The sequence below is a fragment of the Lampris incognitus genome, chromosome 14 (assembly GCF_029633865.1).
Source record: "Lampris incognitus isolate fLamInc1 chromosome 14, fLamInc1.hap2, whole genome shotgun sequence".
Lineage (NCBI taxonomy): Eukaryota > Metazoa > Chordata > Actinopteri > Lampriformes > Lampridae > Lampris > Lampris incognitus.
Window position 1 is genome coordinate 38,745,164 of NC_079224.1, and position 16,371 is coordinate 38,761,534.

The following is a 16,371-nucleotide window of genomic DNA, read 5'->3' on the forward strand; positions in this document are numbered from 1 at the left end:
CGCCGGATGAGCAGGAGATCATGAATGGCCCATATCCCTCTGGCCCAGGGTCCGCGTGTCATACACCAGGGTTGAGATTAAAACAAAATGCGGAGGGCGTCCGGGTAACGTAGCGGTCTATTCTGTTGCCTACCAACACGAGGATCGCCGGTTCGAATCCCCGTGTTACCTCCGGCTTGGTCGGGCGTCCCTACAGACACAACTGGCCGTGTCTGCAGGTGGGAAGCCGGATGTAGGTATGTGTCCTGGTTGCAGCACTAGCGCCTCCTCTGGTCGGTCGCTCGGTCGGGGCGCCTGTTCAGGGGGGGGAATAGCGTGATCCTCCCACGCGCTACGTCCCCCTGGCGAAACTCCTCACTGTCAGGTGAAAAGAAGCGGCTGGCGACTCCACATGTATCGGAAGAGGCATGTGGTAGTCTGCAGCCCTCCCATGGCTCGGAAGAGTGGGGGTAATTGGGCTGATACAATTGGGGAGAAAAGGGGGAAATGTAAAAAAAAAATAAAAATGTGGAAACTGCAAACGATAGTTTACATCAACTTTTACCACAAGCTCTTAATGCCATTTCTTTTACGTAAAGTTGCGATGGGGCCTCACTGAAAATACCTATATGCTCACATGCAACATCATCTTCTAGCAAGGTCTTTGTTTTCACATCTTTTAATTTCCCACTGCCGCCATCAAAGGCAACGCCAAGGATTTTGGGGTTCATGAAGTTATCACTTAGTGCCCCGGGTCACCCAACCCACCCCACTTCTGAGTGTCCCTGTCAACCAGTGCCCTTGGAATCTTTGCCAACGCCCCCCATTAAAGTGACCCTTGGCCATCGTTAGTAGAACAACCAGTTGAAGATTTCCATGACACCACAGGCGGCTTCTGTATTTTGTCTTTGGCGGTATTGATAGTAAATGATAGGGGCGCTTTAAATGGTTAAGAATGAGTTTAATCTAGTAGGGGGAGAAGGGAGGAAGAAAACATGAATTTGCTGCACCCTTAGTGCAGATAAATCAATATGGCAAGCAGGACACTGTACTCTTTATCCCTGTGAGAGATGGGTTGACATGAATCTTCTTCTTTCAGCTTGGTCCCCGTTTCTCAGAGGTCACCACAACAGATTGTACCGATTTCATCGGTACCCTGTGAGGGCACAGCACCAATCTCGGCCATTGTTAACCCAGGCCTCAGCCAATCCCGTATGGAGCCGACTGATCCGGTATGGTCTTGTCATGGGTTGACATGAATCTAAGCAACAATTTCAGAGGTTTTGTTCAGAGGTGTGTTGTTACATTGTGTTACAGTGAGACTCGTGGACCCAAATGCAAGACACAAAAATATGTTAAATAATAAGAAAGAAGGGGGATTTATTGAGGAAGGCCAGACAGGCGGTGGAGAGTGAACGGCGGAGGCAAAGCGGGACTGGCCAGACGAGGTAGGGCGCGGGGCCAGATGAAGATAAGCCCAAGGATGTACCGGAGAGCTGGCGAGGCAGGCAGGCAGGTGAGCAAGCCAGCGAATAAGTTAGGTGGGCTGGCAGGCAAGTCGGCAGACGAGGCGGGCAAGCGAGCCAGCGAAAAAGCGAGACGGCCAGGCAGGCAAGCGGGCCAGTGACTCGCCCCAGTTAGTACACTGGGGCGAGAGAGAATCACTTGAATTTAGAGCAGTATACACCATACTGTGGGATGGGGTCACCACTACCACAAAAGCTGAGGCAATGATCTGGCGAAGTCTGGGAGGGAGAGCCAGGTTCATATACGTATATTCTTAAATGTGCTGGCAAGCGAGGAGAGTGTGTTGAGAAGGTGGAAGGAGTACTCTGAGGGGCTTATGAATGAAGAAAACGAGAGAGAGAGAGAGAGAGAGAGAGAGAGAGAGAGAGAGAGAGAGAGAGAGAGAGAGAGAGAGAGAGAAGGTTGGATGATATGGGGCTAGTGAATCAGCTGGTGCGATGGATTAGCAAGGAGGAAGTGAGGGCAGCTATGAAGAGGATGAAGAGTGGAAAGGCAGTTGGTTCCAGATGACATATCTGTGAAGGCATGGAGGTGTTTAGGAGAGATGGCAGTTGAGTTTTTAACTAGATTGTTTAACATCTTGGAACCTGAGAGGATGCCTGAGGAGCGGAGAAGTACTACACTGGTACCGAGTTTCAAGAATAAGGGTGATGTGCAGAGTTGTAGTAACTACAGAGGTACAACGTTGATCAACCACAGTATGAAGACAAGGGAAAGAGTAGCGGAAGCTAGGTTAAGAGGAGAGGCGATGATTAGCGAGTAGCAGTATGGTTTCATGCCATGAAAGAGCACCACAGATGCGATGTTAGCTTAGAGAGTGTGGATTAGAGAAGTATAGAGAAGGTCAGGAGGGGTTACACTGTGTGGCGAAACTCACACAATAAATGTTGTTTAGGGATAAAGTCAAACCCGGGACCGAGTACAAAACCAGTTCAAAAGAAATTACTGGAACAGTAGACTCAGAAACAAAGTAACCTGCTGAACAATCACTTGACTACATGATCAGTGTAGTGTGAATCAGAGGCCCAAGATTCACAATTTACACTCAGAATTTAAAGCACAATAGCTCACATAGTAAGGACACACCCGGGACTGTTCAGGAAGCCAAGATCTAGTCAAATCTTGTGATGTCCCTCTGGGCCGACCTCATGAGGGCCACCGTATGATAGGATTAGGGAAAGTCAGTCTACTCCTTTAAAAGTAGTCGACATTACTGAAAGTCCCGCATCCAGAGACAATGTACCACGAGGCAACCATCTGCAGAGCAAGCATGATGATCAGAGCTATGTATGGCTTTCCTACGTGAGCTGTTCAAACTAACGGATGATTAAATCTTGGGGAGTGTTTAGCAGGCATCGCAAATCACATTTACAACTATTTACAACAAAGTTCTTGGGTACTTCAACTCTGCATTACCAGAAACCTCTTGACTTCTTGCTCAAGCATTTTATTGTGATTGTACGAAAAAAGCAACTTAAATGTTTTAAAACAAATTTTCTTTCATAACACATTTGGTCGGATCCCAAAGCATGGAATAAGCCAGTTTTTATTCAACTCATTTACCATTTCAGTGGGACGACCGTTGGAGGTCTTTAAGACGTTGCTAAATGTATGACCAGAAAATGGTCCCAGTATTCTATGGAAGTGTGAAGGATGAAGCAGAGTTGAAATGAATCGACCGAAGAGCTGCGGAAATCTTCACTTAATTCAGGGTTTACCAAAACCTGTGGATCATATTTAAACAAACGGAAACTCTAATATGAAAAACAATAATAAAGGCATAAATGACTGATTCAAAGCAAAGATTTAAAATCTTTTTTTCGCTCAGTAGTTTGCCCAAATTAACACCCTTTATCCACAAGAATGTTGTGCAAAAATTAAAAAAAGTGCAAATAAATAAGAATAAGATGCATACACTCAGTTTTCGCTTCACAAGGTTTTTGTTGGATCCCTTCCCTGTACAGTGGCAGATCATTTGCAGTTTAAAAAAATGCATTATATATTTACACAAAAATCTCATATTCAGCACGATGTCTGTGCCACCTCGGGCGAGTTTTTTTGAATATAAAATATGTGTCCCTGCCATGTGGTAAAAAGACATGTCCCCATTAAAAAGCATTCCACTCTAGCTCAAACTCTGCTCCGGCTCTGATAAAGATCCCAGTATCATCACCATCATCGTTATAATTCACAGCCTTTTTTTTTTTTGGATCCTCCTTAAAAACCGTCCCATCCCACCTCCTCACATAATCCTCAACAGCAGCAGCAACAATAGCGGTACCCAGTATCCACTGCTTCAACAGTCCCAAAGAGGAGAAAAGATTAAAGTAAAAAATAGTTCTCGTTTGATTTGATAGTTCACCTCCTGACTGAAATCTTCCCCTAGAGATAAAACAGGCAACTGTCTGTGACTCGGAGTGTTGGGTCAGATCTGGCCGTTGAGTGTGAGGTTTTCTGATAAAAGGTGATGGTGGCAAAAAGGGTCTAGGAGTTGCTGGTAGAGTTCTCATTGCTAGGTGAGCTGGGGGAAGACGAGGAGGAGGAGGAGGGAGAGAAGTTCATTCCTGACAGCCCCGGTGGATCTGTGGCCGTATTCTGCCCACTGAGACTCTTTCTGCACACAGGACACGTGTCGTGCTGTAGAGGACAGGTAAAAACCCAAATTCAGTTCACAATTAATAAATCTCCAAAATATGTTCCCAACAGATGGCAATGGTAGAGACAAGATGGAATACCTGTTCCAGCCACGGTATTATACAATCATTGTGAAACAAATGATTGCATGGAAGCTGTCTAACGTTCTCTCCGACACTGTAGTCTTCTTTACACACTGGACATTCTAAACCTGCACCTACAAAGAGCACAGAGCAAATGTTACACAAAAAGAAATCTATCTAGCCATATAGCTACATCTTTAGATATATATCTATCTCTCATCATCATCGGCGGTCACTTGGGGTCGAGTATGACTGTCCCGGGGGGACGGCTGCGTGTGACAGCTTTTTATGTGGCGTGGCTGATGTGCCTGCAGCCACCACAGTCTTTGGCAGGGGGTGGTCAGAGTCCAATGGCATGGAGAACCAAGACGATTGGGGACCACCCTCTGTTGCAGTCTCTATCCACCTTCACTGGCATTGTGACCTGAAGACATCTTCCGCCAGTTCCGCCACTGAGGTCTGTGTTGGATCGTGTTTCATCTGGAACCTCCCCCTTGGGTGACCCTTCCAGGAGCCAAGCTCTGGACGGCATAGCTCTTGGGCTCATTAGTACATGCAAGCTTCTCCACCACGACAAAGTGGCAATCCGGGAGAAGTATCTATCGCTATAGATTAGATTAGATTAGATAGATAGAGAGAGAGAACTTACCCACATGTTCTTCTGTAATGGCAATGGTGGGTAAACTCTTAATCCTTTCTCTGTCTGCAGGAGGAGGCCCAGTGTTTTCAAACTGGTTCAATAACTAGAATGAAGAGGAAAACAGAAAAAGCTATCAGTGACTTAATAACACTGCACTGTTCTTGACAATGTGATTTTTTGTGTGCTTAAAAGGCTTACACAACACTAAAATAACTTTTTCACTTATTACTGATGTACTTGGACACATCTAAGTCAGAGATGTCAAACCTAGGGCTTATCTTGACATTTTAGCACAATCTACGCGCAAAGAGGTGAATTTCACCTAAGTGCTGCTTTCTGTGGTTATAACTGCGTTATTACAACCATGGATTGCCATAGGCTTAGCTTTGTTATGCGTTATTACACCCATGGATAGTCATAGGCTTAGCTTTGTTATGCGATACGAGTCACAACCCCTCAGCAACGCCCTTCCACTATAAATACCCCCCCCCAAAAAAAAACTCATTCTTCCATCGAGGAGAAGAGTATTTGAGTGAGAGACGTACTGTAAAAAAAGTATTTCGGCAAGACGTATTTAATGAAATAGAGAGAGAGAGAGAGAAAGAGAGAGCAAAGTTACATTGTTATTATTTCTTCCTCCCTAGTTGCACCCGGCCAATTACCCCACTCTTCCGAGCCATCCCGGTTGTTGCTCCACCCCCTCTGCTGATCCTGGGAGGGCTGCAGACTACCACATGCCTCCTCCGATACATGTGGAGTTACCAGCCGCTTCTTTTCACCCGACAGTGAGGTGTTTCACCAGGGGGACATAACACATGGGAGGCTCACGCTATTCCCCCAGTTCCCCCTCCCCCCGAACAGGCGCCCTGACCGACCAGAGGAGGTGCTAGTGCAGCAACCACGACACATACCCACATCCGGCTTCCCACCCCCAGACACAGCCAATTGTGTCTGTAGGCACGCCCAACCAAGCCGGAGGTAACACGGGGATTCGAACCAGGGCTCCTCGTGTTGGTAAGCAACGGAATAGACCGCTAAGCTACCCGGACGCCCTTATTTTTTAAATTTTCAGTAGATCTAATTTGATAGTTTTGTTCGTTTTATTTTTTTTTACAGTTTTTGTTCAATTTTCTAGTTTTATATATAGTTACATATATAAGTTTTATAGTTTGTTTATAGAGTTAGCGCTCTCACTTCCCTCCATGCTTGCTGTTGACTGGAGCATTGTCCATAGTAGACTGAGCTATTCCCAAAGGTAAACAAACTGCGGGCGTAGTCTGATACCTGTAGCCCATCCCAACATTTTTCCCAGATTCTGGCATTTTTTTAAAGCTCAGATGGGACTGCGGTCTATCTAAACTGGGGTGTTTTGTCGGCCTTTTAAAAAGGAAAAACACAACAGTTTCATAAATAATGTGCACTGCTCCATGAGCTATGCTTCTAAAATTAAATTGCTGCCCATTCATGCATGTTTGCATTTTCATCTCCACTGGAGAGTATAGAGCACCTCTTTTTGGATACCTGAGTAATTATAGCATCAAGTCCATTGGCACCCCAGGCATAGTCCATTGGGTTAGAATGCAAAATACCCCTACAAAAAAGAGGAAGAGGAGGTCAGCAGAAATTGCTTTACATGGGAACATATGTTACTATTGAGGAGATATGTCAGTTATCTTCACGAGTCTATGTAAGTGGAGAATAAAAAGTTGCATGAACACATAAAGAAAGCTTCTCATCATGTACCTACCATGGTCCCATCCCGATATTTGGCATGGCTGTTGGTGCTATTATTCCATTTACAAGCTGTTGGATAATCCTGTAGCAGGGAGAATGACAGTCACTTTTTGTAGCCATTTCAAGTTTTTTTTAAATACAAAACAACAAATGTTATTTATCAAAAGAACCCAATACACAGCTGACAATGACGTGTTACACCAGCTTTAATTTGAAATAAATAAAATAAAAGATAAAAACACATGGCTCATGCACACGCTTCAATAGTGCATTACCGAAAAGAGACATTTTGGTCACATCCACAAAATGTGGTTGTGATTCTGGAGTGACACACTGACTTACACACTACTTTAGTCTGTCTATTTGTTGTTCTATGTTATGAGGTGAAAACACAAATTAAGTTGGAGAGCAGTACAGATAAAAAAAAAAGTACCACTGCAGTACTCCTCATTCCGCATACATTTGCAGAATGCTTTGGACAAGGTACAATCTCAACTCTCCGCTTTAGCTGGTTCTAAATGCAGATGATGATAAAAAAAAAAAAAATCTAATGCACCTTTCATTAAAAGCAAATCTCAAAGTGCTACAGTTAGACTCTGCCTAACCTGGTCTAGTGAGGTTTGTTACTGGATGTAAAGCTCTCGCTCATTGTATCTTGCCTGCCAAGGTTGGCTGGCCCTCTTTGACCAAGCATTGACAGCTTCATTGACATACCCTTATTTACAGTTCTATTCTTGGGTCCCTTTGCTTTTATCTATGTACTTGAAAAAAGTTGAAAATTATGTGGTATACTCATAGGATCTCTTTTTGCTGTCTGTTCCTTATGTTCAAAATGAATTAGACAAAACAGCCTATTTTCACTAGGCTTCTGCAACTTGGCACTCTGAAACTTAATGTATAGACTCACACAAAAATAATCCCTGTCAATCATCACTTATGACCCACTAGTATCTGGAGTCATAAGTCTGTATCTGCAGAAACCCTGTCCTCTGCCTGTATTTTCTTATTTTGCTGTGTACGGGACGTTTCTGGTCATTAACCTTTGGGCAGCGGGACTCTGTAAAAACGTGATGTAAAAAGACCAGGTGCCAGATCGAGATCATAAACACGCATTCAAGAGGAAGCTACAACAATACACAAATGGACACAGCACCGAAGAGACGTAAATACAGCAAGGCGAAATGCCAAAGGACAAAGGTCGTTCCAAAACAAGAGCGAATCTGGGGTTGGCTTTCACCCACTGACAAGCACTGAAGGAGAGGATGGGAATGAAGAGTGACACGGAGTTGGCCTGTACACTGGGATGTGTTGTGGCAACTACGGTCAGGGGGCGCACGCTTCTGGTGTCATTGAGCCGGGGAGGAGGGGCCAACTTTGAATGTTGTGTTTACAAACCGCAACTGACAAATACTGCTTGTTCTTGATCACCATGGGGGAACTGAAAGTACTTATGAAGGGCTTTGAGGCATATGCCAACAAAAGCTGCCTTTGTTTTGATCCCTGATCTTTACTTCAATCGTGTTTCTCTTAATCGTTGGGTCCCGTTTCAGTCCTTTCCAATTTACATTTTATCCATTTCATTCATTTTATTTATGTGTGTGTGTGTGTGTGTGTGTGTGTGTGTGTGTGTGTGTGTGTGTGTGTATATATGTCGAGGATACTCCCCTTTTCATCCCAATTTGGTGTATCCAAGTTCCTGTTCTCCTATGGTCTAATCATTGCACAACCCCTATAGCAATTGGGGAGGGCAGACTTCCACATATGTTCTACAACACAAGTGGAGCCAGCAAATGGCTTATTTTTGCCTGCCAACTCAAGGTTTCTCTTGGAGGAACATAACACGTGCCAAGGCTCACACCATTTCCTCTGAGCAACCCACAGCTATACAGCTGCCCCACCACCTGTAGGAGTCAATTAAAATGGTGGGATGCAATACTCTTACCAGCTCCGGCACCCCACCCAAGAAGCACTGCTGTGTTCCCTTCGACACCTGGCTGAGCTGGAGGAAACAACAGGGTTCAAAACCTGAGTGGTTCGACACTAGCATACTTATCTGCTGTGCCAGCCAAGCGGCCATTTAGTAGCATTTTAATGCAGTTCTTTGTGAATGTGCCAGTGTCCTGTCTTAATGTATCATTTTGTTTTTGTTTTAATTGCCTAAATTTGTTTGCTGTCTTGGCCAGGGCACACCTGTAAATACCATGGAGAATCTCAGTGTTTTTATCCTTATAAAATAAAGGTTAATATGGACAAATGAAAATACTAAGATAACCACCCTGTTTTCCAATTTAAAAAGTCCCCATACCCTAGCAATTCAGTGATCCATACAAAATCTTTCACAAATGGTAAAAATTTGTAAATACTAACAGCCGGGTAATATCAGCAGCTAATTATATTTTACTGAAATTAAAAAAGGTCCTCTTGTGACAAAGGTGTGTAAACAATGTTTTCCGCCATGACATGTGAAGCGTTATTTAGTCCAGCAAAAGTAGTTGAATTCACCTCTAATTTTTGTAACTAACTGCAAGTTAATTAAAAATTCTCGACCAGTGAGATTCTCAAACCAAGTCACACTGTCTCAATAATGTGAAATAACCAATTAATATATTTAATAACAATGGTAGTACTGATGTTCAAATTTAGACAGGACCGTGGACATGGTGGGTTATACTTTAGGTACAAGCCTCTGCTGAAACTTATCTTGGAAATTAGAGGGAATGGGAAATGTGAGGGCAGCAAAATAATGGGTATTTTAAATGAACATTGTCCATTTGGTTTAGGCCTCCAAACAGTTGAAAAGTGCGCCCCCCCCACACACACACACACACTAAAGCTGAAAATGTCTCACCCTTCTAATGTGGGCACTCCTTCATGGCGGGTGCCCTGTCGCCGAGGGACATGTCGACCCCGTGGTTGCCGGGCACTATATCTTTGCCGTGATGCCATCTCACGTTCTCTCCTGTTCTCTGTGTCTCGGTTGTCTTCCATAGGGAGCCCCGTTTGGAGGTCAAAGTTCTCACCGAAGATCCCCAAAGCAAACTGGCCGTACCCTGGAGGAAATGTGAACAAGTGCTGATGGTCCATGTTCTGGCAAAAAAAAAAAGGAAATAATGTTATGTTATTCCCGGTGTCGAATTACAAAACACATTATGTTGATTCTTTCGGGCCAGGTGGCTTAAAATCTCACACTGACTTCAAAGCTTGGTTGGTTCTGATCACTGGTGGAGGGTGTGGACGTGGACCCATTTTCGGTGCTGTGTAGGGGACAAAGTAAAGATGTTTTTCTAAACTTCTGTAGTTTCAGTTCAAGACTAAATCAGTCAAGTTTGGGGCAGTTTGGAGCATTTAACACTTTACCTTCTCTCCTCAGGAAGTTCCTCGATGAAGCCAGATTCACAGCGTGGACAGGTGTAGTCCTACAGTACAAAAATAAAAACGACTGATGCATAAGCCATGTCCCAGTTTGCTGTGTAATCGGGATAACCTGTCAAAAGATCCTAGTGGATACAACAAATTTGTGCTGTAAATTCATTTGAAAAGCAAACTGTACTGAGCTTATTTAATCCTTTAAAGGTTTAAGTAACCTGTCGTTAGCGGATGTCTCTGACAGTACAACGTGTCGGCCGATGCGCTGCCACAAAATCGTCAATGCAACATTAGTAAAAAATGTCCCGTAATGTAAATATTTTGTGTATTTTCACCTCTTGACAATGCTCTGCTATGTAGGTGGCTGGCTTACTGTTTGAAAGGTACCATTTACTGTGAAATTCAAGAAGCTTCCCATGAATGGCTTTACAACAGACTGATGAGGCAGGCAGGTTGATGAAGGAACGTTACACATGAACATGTGTGAAACCTGCCAGAAGTTGTATTGTGTGAGATTTCACGTCTTTGAAATGCGAAGCTGGGAAGCCCACCAACAACAACAAAATCTGAGGAACGCTGCTGTTTAATCCAAACAAAACCCAATTCTCACCCGATGAAACTATTCAAGAATTTAAAAAAAAAGGACTGACTATGCTAACTTAGGTTCACCAGCTGAACAGTAAGAGCTAGCCGCAACAGCACACGAGTCGAAATACAAACACCAGAGGGGGAGATACCCAGTCCGTATCAAATATATCTAAAAGTTGACTTTGGTCACCCAATAATGTTTTGTAACCCGTCAAACAAACGACTGAGTGATAAAATACGTTATTACCAGAAGTCCGGCTAACAAACGAATGGCAACGATGCGTCTACGCGACTGGATCTGCACCACCACATATACACACAGCTCGGATTCGTAAATACTGTCATATCGCTATTCCGTCCCGAAGGTGTGAGTCCAAAAATGAAAAGTGACCGGCGGGGTCCTTACCGGTAAACGCGGACTAATTTCTGCTGAACATCGGTGACAAAAAAACCGGCAAGGCCGAGGGGGAGCTTCAGCCATTTCTAATTTGGCGAGGCAAACGAAGCGAGTAAAATTACACAGACGGCGAGCGGCAAGGGACAAAAACTGCATACTTACGGCGGAAGCGGAAACGTAACTGTCGTTAAAACACAAGAAGAAGAAGGAAAAGGGGAAAACGCTTCGGAAACACCCATCAGGCCTATGTGAATGGTGAATGTGGCGTTTATCTGTCACTGCCAGAAGTATAAAACAGAGAAAAGCTAAAGAAGGAACTAAAGAAATGTAGGTTGGGGGGGGGTATTGAATCTTAAGAATTTATTTAGCATTGAGGAGGGAAAATATGACTAAAACATTTTTGGAGAAATTCTGAGTGTGGGTGCTGCTTGGTGGCATCAGAGCTTAAAAAGTAAAGTTGTATCGACAGTATTTTTCCATAATGAGCATCACAAGTGTAAACTACTAATAAGACACGTTAGCCCCTAGCTAACGGGTCTGACCCTTTAGCCGAGCGGTTAGTGAGGTGGCCTTGTGGTGCAGTACACCGTATCGAATCCCGCACCGGGCAAGAAAATAACCGGTTACATTGGTGCCAGCGGCGGGATCCGGAAGTGTGCAGATCCTCAGAAGTCTCTTCGGAGCGCGGGAATAACAAAGCGCGAGAGCGCGCTTCCGGGAAGGGTGACGACTGTAAACTACTAATAAGACACGTTAGCCCCTTGCTAACGGGTCTAACCCTTTAGCCGTGCGGTTAGTGATGTCGCCTTGTGGTGCAGTACACCCCGTATCGAATCCCGCACCGGGCAAGAAAATAGCCGGTTACACAAGGCTTCCGTGAAGACGCTGATGTGTACTGTGTGTTGATATGTGTACCTACTACTTACGGACGGTATAGGAGCTGTCGCAGTTTAAAAACGGGCATCATCGGTTTAACATGGAAGTCGATGGGAGTTTTGGTGAGCACTCGGAGCTTGGAGGCGGTTTATTCAAAAACCGTAAGTCATGTCACAATGAGAGTCACACTGGGTGCGAGAGTACAAATATCTCTACTTTTTGATATAGAAATTGTCCCTGACGGCCGGAAATTGTGGGAATTAAAAGTGTTTTGGGAAAAGGTTCGGGGATGGTAGTTAGAGGGTGGGTCATGTGACGCATTCTAGCTCTGAACGTTCCACCCCTATATGTCTATGGTCCCACCCAGTGCACACCCATTATAAACTCTGAAACGGTAAAAAAAACAAAACATTAAACTTAAACTGCGATATCTTATTTGCTCAACAAAATCTGAAGACTTGTGACCCGTTTGAAGTTTCAACCATGTTTCTACGTTAAACTATGACGAAGTAATGTGGTTCCAAAGAGTGGTGGGTTCGATCATTTTCACGACGACTTCCCATTGTTTTCCTATCGGACATTTTTCTCAAGTTTTTTTTGGGGGGGGGTTGCGATTTTCGTCGCCATGGTTACTCGAATCGCTAAGAAAAGCCATAGCACACCATTCCCGATCGAACCACACATTTTGATGTAATAATAAAATAATACACATATGGGTGTAGTCTCTCGCAAGCCCATACAAGAGCTAGGGCCTCTCTCGCTCTGCCTGAGAGTATTTCCTCTCACAGTCAGTTAAACTACGACTCACATAGTATATTGGCACTTCCTGTCCCTGTTGGTTCTGAACCAGTACTGCACCTAAACCTACCGGACTGGCGTCCGCTATCACTTTACTTGGTACGTCCTTATCAAACTATGCTAAGGTGCCAGCTCTAACCACCTCCTCCTTAAGCACCTTGAATGGCCTTCTCTGTTGCGATCCAAATACGAACGGTGTGTCCTCTCTTGTTAAGCGACGCAGTGGCTCTGATGATGCTGCAAATTGTGGGATGAATCTGCTACTATACCCCACAAGTCCTAAGAAACTCCTCACCTTTGCGGAATTCTCTGGTTCTAGAGCATCTGCCACCGCTCGCACCCTCTCTGCCGTTGGTTCGATGCCCCTTTCAGACGTTACATTACATTACCTTACAGTCATTTAGCCGACGCTTTTATCCAAAGCGACTTACAATAAGTGCATTTAACGTAGGAAATCAGAAGAACTACGAGTCATCTGAGGTCATAAGTGCATCTAAACAAGCATCTAAGAGCAAAACCAGTGCCAAAGTAAAAGTGCGAGAATGAGGTTTTTTTTTTAAATGAGTGAATACAATTAGTGCTAAGAACAAGTAACAGGGTAGTAGTTCTTGAAGAGGTGAGTTTTCAACCTGCGCCGAAAGATGGGCAGCAACTCTGCTGTCCTGACATCAGTGGGGAGTTCATTCCACCACAGTGGGGCCAGGACGGAAAAGAGCTGTGACCGGGTTGATCAGCAGCAAGGGCCTCTGAGCGATGGGGCAACCAGGCGTTCTGAGGCAGCAGAGTGAAGTGGTCGGGCGGGGGTGTAGGGCTTGACCATGGCCTGGAGATAAGAAGGAGCTGTTCTTTTCACTGCCCTGTAGGCTAGCACCAGTCTTAAACTGGATGCGAGCAGCTACTGGGAGCCAGTGTAGGGACATGAGAAGGGGAGTTGTGTGGGAGAACTTAGTGTGGTTGAACACCAGACGAGCTGCAGGTTTCTGAACAAGCTCCAGAGGTCTGATGGCCGACGCCGGGGCGCCAGCAAGGAGGGAGTTGCCGTAGTCCAGCGAGAAAATGACCAGAGCCTGGATGAGCACCTGTGCCATCTCATCGGTGAGGAATGGGCGAATCCTCCTGATGTTATAGAGGAGAAATCTGTAGGAGCGAGCAACCGATGCAACGTTTTCAGCAAACGACAGTTGGTCGTCCAGGATCACACCCAGATTCCTCACAGTCCGAGTTGGCGTCACCACGGTGTTGTCAATGGTGATGGCCAGGTCTCGGTGCAGGCAACCTTTCCCCGGGAGGAACATCAGCTCTGTCTTGTCCAGATTGAGCTTCAGGTGGTGCGTCGCCATCCACTCCAAGATGTCAGTCAAGCACGCAGCAATGCGTGTCTCTACTTGTGTGTCAGAGGGAGGAAAGGACAAGATCAGCTGGGTGTCATCGGCATAACAATGGTAAGAGAAGTCATGCGAGCGAATAACAGAACCCGGGGGTGTTGTGTACAGGGAGAAAAGGAGAGGACCCAGACCAAACCCTGTGGAACGCCTGTAGTCAGTCTGCAAGGCTCCGACACAGATCCCCTCCATGTCACCTTGTAGGAGCTACCCGTCAGGTAGGTTGCAAACATTGAGAGTGCAGAGCCTGTGACACCCAGCCCCTCGAGGGTAGAGAGGAGGATCTGGTGGTTCACTGTGTCAAACGCAGCTGACAGGTCCAGGAGTATCAGAACAGAGGAGAGAGAGTTTGCTCTCGCAGAGTGCAGCGATTCTGTCACTGCAAGGAGGGCCGTCTCTGTTGAGTGACCGACCCTGAACCCAGACTGGTTGGGGTCCAGGAGGTTGTTCTGGTGGAGGTACAAAGAAAGTTGGTTAAAGACAGCACGTTCGAAAGTTTTGGATGGAAAGGGTAGAAGGGAAACTGGTCTGTAATTTTTGACGTCAGAGGGGTTAAGTGATGGTTTCTTGAGAAGGGGGGTGACTCTAGCAGTCTTGAAGGCAGATGGAAAACATCCTGCCTGGAGGGAGGTGTTGATGAGATGGGTTGGATAGGGAAGGAGTTCAGGTGCTATGGACTGAAGAAGAGGGGAAGGGACCGGGTTAAGGGAGCATGTGGTGGGGCGACTGGATGTGATGAGGTTTAGAACCTCATTGGGGGAGAGGGAAGTGAGGTGGGATAGGGTGGGACGTGGAGAGGTGAGGGAGGGTGCAGAGGGTGGGATAGTGCAAGCAGCACTAACCGGGGGGTGAGAAAAGGAGGATCTGATGTCATTTACCTTCTTGTTAAAGAAGTTAGCGAAGTCATCAGGGAGAAGTAGGAGGAGGAGATGGGGGTTGAAGAAGTGTAGCGAAGGTTTCAAAGAGTTTCTTAGGATTAGAGGCAGAGGATAGGATTTTAGAGCGATAGAAGGCAGCCTTAGCAGCAGAAAGGGAGGAGGAGAAAGTTGAAAGAAGAGATTGGAAGTTGAGAAGGTCATCTGGGAGTTTGACTTTTCTCCATTTGCGCTCTGCCATTCTCAGGCTCCGTCTGTCAGTACGTACTGAGTCGGTCAGCCAAGGGGCAGGTGGAGTTGGACATGCAGGCCTGGAGGCGAGGGGACAGAGATCGTCCAGAGAAGAGGAGAGGGTAGAGAGAAGAAGATCAGTAGCAGTGTCAGGGGTAGGAGAGAGAAAGATTCAGGTGTAGGGAGGATAGAGGTAGCAGAGGAAGAAAGATCAGTGGCAGAGAGAGAGCGGAGGTGTACGGGTGGAAACCATGCGGGTAGGGGAAGGGGCTGAGGGGGGTGAAGAGAGGGAGAGAGTAGGACATGAAATAGTGGTCAGAGAGCTGGAAGGGAGTAACAGGGAGATTGGAAATAGGACAGTGTCTAGTAAAGATAAGGGCCAGCTGGTTGCCGGCCTTGTGGGTAGGAGGAGAGGGTGAGAGGTGAAGGTCAAAGGAGGAGAGGAAAGAGAGAAGAGGATCTAGCTTGTTAGTGTGGATGTTGAAGTCACCGAGAAGGATAAGTGCAGAGTCATCAACAGGGAAGTGCGAGACAAGTGTGTCAAGCTCCTCCAGAAACTCACCAAGGGGGCCTGGTGGGCGGTACACAACCACGATGGTGAGTTTGACTGGATAAGAGACAGTAACAGCATGAAATTCAAAAGCGGGCGGAGAAAATTGTGGAATGGAAACAAGAGAGTATTTCCATTACAGGAAGATTAGCAGGCCAGTACCACCACCCAGCCTCCCAGCTCTGGGAGTGTGAGAAAAAGAGTACACATTAGACAGAGCTGCGGGTGTGATAGTGATTTCTGGCATGATCCAGGTCTGAGTTAGAGCAAGAAAGTTGAGGGAGAGCAAGGACGCATAGCCTGAGATAAACTCAGCTTTCGGCACTGCAGACTGGGAATTCCAGAGCCCTCCCGTCACCAGACAACAAAATTCCCAAGAATATTAACCTGTCCATGTTGAACTGACACTTTTCCGTGTTCAGCGTCAGTCCCCTTTCCATCAGTCTGTCAGTCTGGCCATGACAGTGTGCAAGCATCTGTTGTGTGTTTCCCGGTTGGCTGTGTGCGCGATGATGTCTGAAATGTTTTCAACACCTTCAGTTCCAGCCAAGGCATTAGCTATTACGTGTTGGTACTGTTCGCTAGCTGAAGATACCCCAAATATTAGTCTTTTGTATCTGTACACACCGTTATGCACTGCAAAAGTGGTGATTTCTCTTGACTTGGGTCAGTTCAAGCTGGTGATAGCCCCATTTCAGGTTTAGCTTACTA

The 16,371-nt window shown here is 45.8% G+C and overlaps 1 protein-coding gene across 1 annotated transcript; it reads right to left on the bottom strand.

The window, feature by feature from the left end:
- Positions 1-2,944: 2,944 nt before the first annotated feature.
- Positions 2,945-11,047, bottom strand: LOC130124041 (E3 ubiquitin-protein ligase RNF126-like). The gene is made up of 9 exons (XM_056293405.1): positions 10,958-11,047; positions 9,955-10,013; positions 9,791-9,851; positions 9,446-9,684; positions 6,611-6,679; positions 6,385-6,454; positions 4,873-4,966; positions 4,242-4,357; positions 2,945-4,143 (listed from the first exon to the last, which is right to left on the bottom strand). Exons 1-9 carry the CDS (start codon positions 11,030-11,032, stop codon positions 3,991-3,993), a joined length of 936 nt encoding a protein of 311 aa, XP_056149380.1. The 5' UTR covers positions 11,033-11,047; the 3' UTR covers positions 2,945-3,990.
- Between the last annotated feature and the right edge of the window lie 5,324 nt (positions 11,048-16,371).

What these genes read in the sequence shown, in the direction of transcription:
- LOC130124041 (XM_056293405.1), bottom strand. Translation starts at nt 11,032, where the DNA reads ATGGCTGAAGCTCCCCCTCGGCCTTGCCGGTTTTTTTGTCACCGATGT. An exon ending in AGAACCAACCAAGCTTTGAA is followed by an intron (nt 9,685 to 9,790) that starts GTCAGTGTGAGA and finishes TTTTTTTGCCAG; the next exon opens with AACATGGACCATCAGCACTT. An exon ending in TAATACCGTGGCTGGAACAG is followed by an intron (nt 4,144 to 4,241) that starts GTATTCCATCTT and finishes TGTCCTCTACAG; the next exon opens with CACGACACGTGTCCTGTGTG.